Source organism: Acipenser ruthenus, chromosome 22 (assembly GCF_902713425.1).
Source record: "Acipenser ruthenus chromosome 22, fAciRut3.2 maternal haplotype, whole genome shotgun sequence".
NCBI classification, from domain to species: Eukaryota; Metazoa; Chordata; class Actinopteri; order Acipenseriformes; family Acipenseridae; genus Acipenser; species Acipenser ruthenus.
Window position 1 is genome coordinate 28,254,130 of NC_081210.1, and position 9,439 is coordinate 28,263,568.

General features: G+C 40.1%; 1 protein-coding gene across 1 annotated transcript; it reads right to left on the minus strand.

The window, feature by feature from the left end:
- Positions 1 to 692: 692 nt before the first annotated feature.
- On the minus strand, positions 693 to 9,152 carry slc25a48 (solute carrier family 25 member 48). The gene is made up of 7 exons (XM_034052899.3): positions 8,612 to 9,152; positions 8,189 to 8,232; positions 7,693 to 7,764; positions 6,419 to 6,671; positions 5,070 to 5,342; positions 4,369 to 4,502; positions 693 to 4,071 (listed from the first exon to the last, which is right to left on the minus strand). The coding sequence occupies exons 1-7, from the start codon at positions 8,655 to 8,657 to the stop codon at positions 3,967 to 3,969; spliced, it is 927 nt and encodes a 308-aa protein (XP_033908790.1). The 5' UTR covers positions 8,658 to 9,152; the 3' UTR covers positions 693 to 3,966.
- Between the last annotated feature and the right edge of the window lie 287 nt (positions 9,153 to 9,439).

A 9,439-nucleotide genomic window follows, 5' to 3' on the forward strand; every position in this document is an offset into this window, starting at 1 on the left:
AATTCAAACTAATACTTGTATAAGAACAAATAAGGCCTTTTATTCCGAGGGCTGGGGGAATTTTAAACTGAAAAGGTATCTGTCACTTTCAACCCAATAAAAAGATGAGATACTGCAGCATAATAAACACAACCCTTTTTTGGAACATAGATTTTAAATTAAACTTGTTTCAAATGAAAATTAGTATTTGGTGAGTGTGTATGTATTCACTAGGATTCATTTAAATTCATTGACGATAGAAAAAAAATGACGTTGCAAATCCTGACATCACTGTTTTCGGGCATTGTAGTTTGTATCCTCCTGACCCCTCAGTACCGATAAGAACTATAATGCTCTTAAACAGGGATGTGATTGCTATCCTAGCCTTTAGAGCAGGCTGTGTCTGCATTTCTAACACAATTTCATGCTACATTTGGGATAAGAAAATGTCACAACAGTTTATGCATCCCTCATCCTATCAGAATGAAAAAGACTTGCTAATTGCAATTTAAATATTACATCATTTACTTGACTGAGCACAAGGCCAAGGTGGAACTGAATACTGTGGAGACTTTTTTTACAATGCAGGTGCACGCACACACACAAACACAGAGACAGACAGGCTTACACACACACACACAGAAAGCAGACACAAAAACAAACAGACTCATACACTCACACATGCTCACACACACACACACGGACTGATAGACAGACAAAGATAAACACATTCAACTGTGATATGAATGTTTTGCCCCTGATGAAACTGGAATTACTGGCTGTATCCCAAATCCTATAGAAAACATAAAGACAGGCAGCAGTTTATTTGGTCAGGCTACTATCAAAGCAATCGCAATACCATGTCTGGGTCTCGTTTTGTTTTGATTTGTTAAACACTGGCAAAGACGGCAGAGTCAATTGTAAAAAGAGTTTGGACACAAAGCTTTGCAAATTGGTTGCTTTATTTACAATTCAGAAAGGGCCTATTTAATAGCCACAGTGCCATCTATAGGGGAAATTGGAAAACTGCAGCTTTTTGGCTTGTTATGTTATTAACCACAAGAATAGCCAGGCAGCTTCAGTTAAAGGGGCCCTATTTTTCCCATTCTAGTCTTGAAAATCGAAAATAATTCCCTGGTGCAGGGTGGATGGGAGAGGATCAAATACCAGCATATGAAATTATTACAGGAATTTACAAATATTTAAAATCAACTAAAGAAGCCTTTGGAATATACATGTTTCTAAATAAAATCAATTCAGCAATAAATTCAATCATATTAGATCCCATAGGTAAAATGTAAAGGGACAGCATGATCGTGAGCAGCTATGTGCATGCAGGAGGGGATGCACGCACAGACAGTGCAAAAGAGCATTGTTATTATCAGGAGGGTGGCTAAGAAGGCAGACAGGTTTCATCACAGAATCGGATTGCTGCTCAGAGGCGGAACTGCAATAGTTAGCGGCAGCTGATCAGAAACAAGGGGAGCTGTGGAGCACGGTGAATGGGATAAGGGCTCAGCGTGGAGCCCTTGCTATTTGGAGCAGCTCGCAGACTCAGGTGTGCGGTGCTCATCCTTGTTTTCTGCTCCAGCAGACAGCAGCAGATCAGATATGGCAGGTGTGTGTCAGGATTCTAGTGCACCAGTAGCACAGAGAAAATGTGTTTTAACACAGGCTGCTGTTTCAGCAATACTGTTAGCTTGCTTGCTAGTTTAAACCCAAATGAAAGCAAAAGCTTTGGACTGCAGTGAAAGAGCAGTAATCCAGTACAAATGGGCATTGTCGTCAATTCCTGATCCTCAAGGATGCATTTTATTATCAATAAGCTATTAGCAAAAAGAGTGGTTCTCTTTTCCGCAGGACAGTTTCCAAGCCATGCCACCCTGTAGAACTGATATGTGAGCAAGGAAAAAAAAAAAGATTCACTCAGCACTCGAAGCCTGGTGCTTAAATCAATCCTGTTCGTCTTCAAGATAGGCTCTCACCTATGCAATGTGGACATGTGTCTGCTTGCATTCCCTGTAAGCCCCATTAAATCCCATCACTGTGAGCTGGGAACATTTCTTGTAGTAAATAGCTCAGCATGGAATGGAATGCAGCAGGAAATTCATTTTCAGTGGTTAGGTTAAAAGCCCTGTAATATTCAGACCCTAGATTATTTCTCGTCAGAGCTCCTGCAAGTGGAATCTTGCAGGGCAGCTGCTAACAGGGGTCCTTGTCTCTGTAGAATCAGAGGCAAGGAGCCATACTCTGCTGTTTAAGCCTTTCTTATATGCAGTGAAACAGGGCATTTTATTAATCCTAAAGTCTATTAATGTATACTGATTTTTTTCCATTTACATGTCATAATTGAGTTTATTTATGTATCATTATCCAGGTTATATCAAGAGAGCTACAACATCTAATTTCAATAGGATCCCAAGGGACAGACATCACCTTAAGCTGTCACCATATATATGGGCAGCTGGCTCTTTGAACTAACATATATATATATATATATATATATATATATATATATTTCCTGTATGATGTGATTTCAAGGTGCCATAATATATGGTATAAAGACAAACCAATCAAATAAATCATACAAAATACATCACAGCAGTAAAACATGTAGGGCAACTTCACTGTCTCTTTCATCCACTTTAGTCACTGTACCATTAGAAGTTTCCTATGTATGCTATAATGCATGTATGCCTTTTCAAAGTCTTGGCAGGGCAACTTCTCAAACCCCCTAACCGTTTTATCCTGAAACAAATTCAAAATCAAGACGAATGGGCTTAAAATAATGTAACTGCAGTCACTGCTTACAATGCCCCCCCTGCTCCTCTGCAATGATGAGATTCCACACCCCACCCCACCAGAATAAACCCCTGAAAACAAAGGCGCTGAAGACCACTTTCTGACTAATGCAGTGTGAAGGTTCTTCCTTCCACAGTCCCATTATATCACACAGAAGCGGATCACACACTCGTCCTGAAGCCAGACACATTATATGAAGTGCAGGAGAACTGTATCCGACTCTATCATCCCTCCACAAGTACATCGAAAATATTGCAAATATTGAAATTTGTGATCGGTGTTATCCCTGTGCATTTTGCAGTTTCCTAAAAGATCTGTGTGCCTGTTTTGTTTTTTTTATTCTCGAATACTGTAAAGAAATAGCACCCTCTAGTTTCAATGTAATAGAACTGGTTTCCTTTCCCCAAGCCGCAGTGGCACCCACAGCACAGGACCCTGGTTCTGCATTGTGGAACACAGGGTCCCTCTGCTGGTACACTTTAACATTACCATTCTATACTTTCAACTTCGGCCGTTGTTTTGAAGCTATGCATGATTTTATTTGAATCTATCTGTCAGTGTTTTTTGTACTATAAATATATGTGTCTGTTACTAAATCTAAAACCAAATTACTTGGATCTTTTCTCTATTGATCAGTAAAGTAGGTCTTAATTTATACTAATTACTCCAGTCCGTTCATATGGTGGCTCATCAGGGTTCCTTAATCTCTGTCTGTCCATCCGCCCTACAAAGTGAAAGAATGCCTGTTTTAGATGTCACTTTATTTTTCACTATTTCACTAAGACTATTTTCTTCTCAAAGTGTCTTTATTAAGTTCCTATAGAGTTACTGTAATGGAAACGTCCTATAGCCAGCTAAGATATATATATATATATATATATATACTGAGCTTTGAATTGATGTGCTTTGGAAATCCCATGAAGATTTGTATGCTTAAAGTCTCAAATGATCTCCTCACATGCACAGCAATTTGGCCATGCAGGGTCTATACTGTTCAGAGATATCCACATTCTCCTCCGCAGTCTTTAAACCTGCAGTTATAAAATCTCAAGTCATCCAGCACGTAGTCTCTCTCTCTCCAGTGTGTTCCATTCTGCAAGCCTGGGGAGGAGAAGCTCCACCCAGTCCTCAGCAATGTGAGAGACTGAGGTAGACTCAGGGAGGCCAGCGGGTGCTCCCAGTCCACTACAGACCCCTGAAGAACCTGAGGGAAAGCTCGTAGGCCAGGAACATGGTGGCACTCATGGGGAACCCCCGGATGGCATTTACAGTGACCCCGCGGAAAAATACCTGGTGATACAAATTAGTTTAATTATAACAAACTATGAGCCATAAACTTGTCTCTTAGTTTTTAAATCAATTAGGAGAAAAGTCCTGTGTTAATGTTAAAAAAGACATCATATTAAATTATATTGTTTGTTGGTTGCAGGTGATTTTAATTAAAGAGTAAAGGTTTTGGAAATAAGGCCTTGGGTGAATTACACTAGGTACATTAGGCATTCAAAGTGTTACTTTAGACATGCCTGGACTGACGAGGTGCAACGAGGTGCAGGCCTGGTGTGATTTTATTATTGAGGGGGAAGTTACCTGTAGCCCATCAGTCTTGTAACTCTGCAGGATGCAATGGACAATCCCTTTATATTTTCTTTGATAAACTGAATCTGCCTGAAGACGACTTTTTACAACATCTGCTGGTGTGGCCGTGACCCAGGAAATTGAACCTGCGAGTCAGAACACAAGTACTGAGGTATTATTATTATTATTATTATTATTATTATTATTATTATTATTATTATTATATGAGGATAACATGAGTCCCTCAAACATTATAAAGTTTGTGGAGTACCTGGTAACCACACAGAAATAAAGAGCAAAGGAGAAATTGTAATGGTGAAATGCATACATGTTGAAAGAGCAGTTTCAGCTTTCTTTATTAAGTTCCTATAGCGTTACTGTAATGAAAACGTCCTGTAGCCAGCTAAGACTTTGGATTGATGTGCTTCGGAAATCCCATGAAGAGTTGTATGCTTAAAGTCTTGTATATTATTGGGGCAAGCAGTTTCAGCTTTCTTAAAATCCTGAAAGTGAATGCCATTAGATTTTTAACTATTAAAACCTACACAATCCATACAATGCTGCCTGCAAGTACAGTGGAAGAACTTACCAGCAATAAGGAAAAGATTAAAAAAAAAAGAAAAAGCAAATGAAAAAGCTGAACCCTGTCTGATTCCAGCGTCCTGGCAGAGCCGGTTCAGACGACAGCACCACAGAAGAGATAAGCCTCTCACCTGCAACTCCTCCTGCCAGGCAGATGTAAAATGGTTTGAGGGCAGCACCCTCCCCTGGGGACAGCCAGTCACAGAGCAGCGTGTAAGGAACGAAGTAGAGGGTGTACCCCGGGATGTCCCGCAGGACCATGGCCCCAGCCCCGCGGTACAGCCCTGGGATCCCCTCGCTCTGCAGGATGGTGCTGATGCAGTGGACAGGTCCCCTGGAGCCAGGCTGCTGTTCTCGGAGCTCAACAGAACGCAGAGGGACACTGCCTGCCAGGGTCAGGTTCTCTTCAATACAAATAGAAACACTTTGCAGGTGAGCTTAGTGCCTACTCCTCTGACCACCTGCACAGGATCACTGTTTGCTCTGGAAGCCTCAGTGTTCGGTGTTCCTTCCCAACCCGATCAGAGACAACACGTTTAGTGGGTTCAAACCGCGCATAACTATTTGTTCTGTTGGAACCAGTGAGAAGTTGGCTCCCATTCGTTTGTGAAAGGACATAAACCCAGTGAAGTAAAGTACTGGGCAACATTGGATGAGAGCCGTCACCATCTTTACAGCTGATGAATCATAAGCCAAATGTGCACACTTGTATTTCTAAACTAATATTAATAGGGATTATATTTTGACGGTATGATAACCTTCAAAAAATATACCATAGTTATCGTCATACCGTCGTTTCATTATACAGCAATTACAACCATTATAATTGCACAATGCAATGAACATCATATACAAAAGGATCTATTTTTAATAAGCTTCCATTACAATGCTAAGTTTTAATGTTTTTTTTTTTTTCTAAAAGAAAAAAACAGACATGTAAATTACTTTGGCATACCATGTAAGCCATGAAACTCCATATGGAGGAATGATCATGGTATCCAAACCCTGGTAATGTATACCATGGTATAAAGTGATACTGGTATAGTGTGACATCGTTAAAGGTTAACCTTCCAAGTTTAACTGGGCATACAATCTTGAATCAGCAAATTCCTCTTAAAACTGGAGTTACATAGGCTCAATATCACGGCTCACCCTGTGACTCAGTATATATACCTATTGCATAAATTATATATATATATATATATATATATATATATATATATATATATATATATATATATATATATATATATATATATACTGTATATATATACATATATATATACACGCCCAGGACATATAACTTGGATCCCAGATATCAAATGTGAATATTATATTTTGATTCGATTTCTTTGATGAAGAGAAATCAAACACATACATAAATGCACTCCACATTTGCTCCTTCCTAAAAGGCTTTTTGTTCTCCACTACTTAAGGGTAATGACAGACAGCAATACGTCTTATAAACACCCAGATCTACCTGTGGGAACTGGCCGGGTCTGCATCTGCAGCCGTATTTTGACCAAATCCACAGGGGCCCCGATTCCCACCGAGATGAATCCGGCAGCGATGCTGGACAGCACCAGCTCCACAAGGTCAGGACCACGCCTCTCTGTGCCACTGCGGGACTCTCTAATAAGCCGCTGCGTGTTGCTGTACACCCCAAACACCACCGAGTTGTAGAGAGTAATGCTTGCCAGGGGGAAAGACAGGCCTTTGAAGAACCCGGAGACCTGGCAACCGAACAAAAAGTAAAACGCAGAGGGAAATGAAAACTAGAAGCAAGCAAGTGCTGTCAACTGCAGCTGGCAATACAATCTCAGGAGGCTTGGGACACTCTGACAAGTTTAAAAAACTTTCCAGACATCCCTCACCAGGGATGAGCGTGCAGCAAAGAAGCAAGCACCCCATCTACTCTTTAGAACTGTGTAGCACACACTATGGACTATACTTGTGACATGTATGTCCCAGCACTGTGTTCTCTGAAATGACTTTGCTGGCAGAGGGAACAATGGACTGGTTGTGTTGGGAAACACAAAAAGAAAAACCTTAAAAAATGCAGCGACACTGACACAAGAGAGACACGGGGCATGCAGAACAATGGAAAGCTACCAGGAAAGCCCAGTTCCAATGCTACCAAAAATCTGGAAGATTCAGCACTGACGCAATTCCCATTTTAGAAACAAATATCTGGAATCTAAGCTTACTGAGTTGTATCTGTCTGTATCCATTTCCACACTATGTTAATTTGTCACATCCTCCCCTTCATGTCAGCTTTATATCGTTTCACTGTAGCCCACTCCCATTGCTTCCAGCTCACTGATGAATGTCTGCATTGTATTGCAATGTCTCTGAATCTATTTGTGATCCCCATGTAAACTTTTGATTTGCAATGAGGTGCTGAACTCAGTGCACAAGGCTTTTTATAAAAGATCCACTTGTTATGGCTAGATCTGAAATACACAATTTATATAATACAATATTCTTATGTAACAGCTATACTGTTTGGCTATACTGTTAATACAAGACGGTGCTAAAAGCTTTGCAAGAGATACTGTAATTGATGAAGCCTCCCAGTATAACCAGTTCACCCCTGGCTGGGTGATGCAGGACAAGGCACCTCCTGGGAGGGGTACAGAACTGCAAAGGAGGAGATAGGGAGAAGGAGATAGACAGATTCTGTAAATGAGGCTAAACCACTGAATGGACATTCCTTTAAAGGGTCTCCACAGGATCGCAGAGTCACACACTTACATTTTCCTTTCTGTAGACTGTCAGAATGCAGTGAAAGGTGTTTTTGTAACCTTTCCCAGCTTGTAAACGAGTCTGAAAAAAAAGGGTTTCGCATCAATGTTGGTCCACAGGCTAACATACCACAGAACTCAGCATAGGGGAGACAGGGGGAGGGACACAAACAATTCTGTACGACCAGCAACCTGATATGAACTTCCATACATATTCTGTACCTGCTATCAATTCAGTACGTTCTTTTTACAGCTTCTGCCCTTTGACCAGCGCTCTTTTAAATAAATGCAAATGCATCACGCCTGTCTAAGACATGCAGGGATACAGGTACCATCATTCATTATGTTTGCCCTGGGGAACCTGAAGTGTTTCAGTGTGGGACAGTTCTCAAAGTGGTTATTGTATTAGTTGTCATGTTAGAAAATAATTGCAAATAAACAATGTACTGTTGTCTATTTTCACAAACTTGATAAGAGATTTAAATCTTAAACAGTAAGTGGGTCACCTTCACTGTATCCAGGGGGTGTCCTACAACAGTACTGGCGGCTCCTGGAAAACAAAAACAAACAAAAAAAAAAACAAGGTAGAAGGTCACCAAAACAAACCCTCAAATCGTACTTCTTTAATTCCAATAATCTCTAAACATGTCCAGGTGGATGAAGCGGCTACATTGAAAACTCACATTTCCAGTCGTCTACTCCACCTCTACATTAATTTATACTACACAGGAAAGCTTCTATATGAGGCGAGCTGGTAGAACGCAGCATTATTTACCATTCGGGCTGCTCAATCCTCGCATAATCCTGGAGGAACGGATTAGTTATCACCCTGATCATATTATTATTATTATTATTATTATTATTATTATTATTATCAAACATTAAGAAAGTATGGTCGTTTATTTTAACGTTCAGTAAAAACAACTTACCCCCTATCCACCCAGCTAGAAAGTCATCGACTTTAAAGCCGTTCATTGCCCCATCCAAGCAGATTATAGGTATATAACCTTTTTATTTAGTGCACTAGCACTAGACAGACGTTTTGACTATTTTTTTTTTTTGTTCAGTGTCTGAAAAAAACAGTTTCTTCTTGTTTCGATCAGACCTTTCCATTCTGGTTTTGATTATTCGTCCATAACTTAAACACTAAATGAAAAAAAAAAAAAAAGATTCAAATAGTTGAATCTTCTAGTAAGAAAAAGCAACTTTTTTCCAATTAATTTTCTCCCAAATAGATTCCTTTTCAAAAGTATTGATAATAAATAAATAAATAAATAAATAAATAAATAGTTTTGTTTTGCTTTGGTTAACTTTTGCAGAAAACTTCACCCACTCCCCTTTCTGGTGCTGACACTTGGTCTCCTGCTGTGGTGTACAGCACACCGTACAAACAAAGCGCAATCTGGGTTAAGCGCCGCCGTGAAAAGGACTGACTGTTTCTTAAAGAGTTGATGCTGAAGTGTTTTTAAAATAGCATTATCGCTACGCTAGAGGCGTTGCGGTGGGCTCGTCAAATAGAAGTAAAGATAGGCTTGTCCTTGCTCGTCCAATGAGAGAGAGAAAAAGAGAGAGAGAGAGAGAGAGAGAGAGAGAGAGGGGGGGGCTGCTAAAGCATTTTTTTGCGAGGAATTTCGTGTGAAAGAGTTACAAAACATAAGTTACAGAAACTAGTTACAGGTGTGATATTTAAGCAGTAATATACGACAGTGTGTGTTATCACGAGACCTGCTTTCATTTAACTCAGTATGGCGAGATGT

What these genes read in the sequence shown, in the direction of transcription:
- slc25a48 (XM_034052899.3), bottom strand. Translation starts at nt 8,657, where the DNA reads ATGAACGGCTTTAAAGTCGATGACTTTCTAGCTGGGTGGATAGGGG. An exon ending in ACCCCCTGGATACAGTGAAG is followed by an intron (nt 7,765 to 8,188) that starts GTGACCCACTTA and finishes CTTTTTTTTCAG; the next exon opens with ACTCGTTTACAAGCTGGGAA. An exon ending in CAGTCTACAGAAAGGAAAAT is followed by an intron (nt 6,672 to 7,692) that starts GTAAGTGTGTGA and finishes TTCGGTTGCCAG; the next exon opens with GTCTCCGGGTTCTTCAAAGG.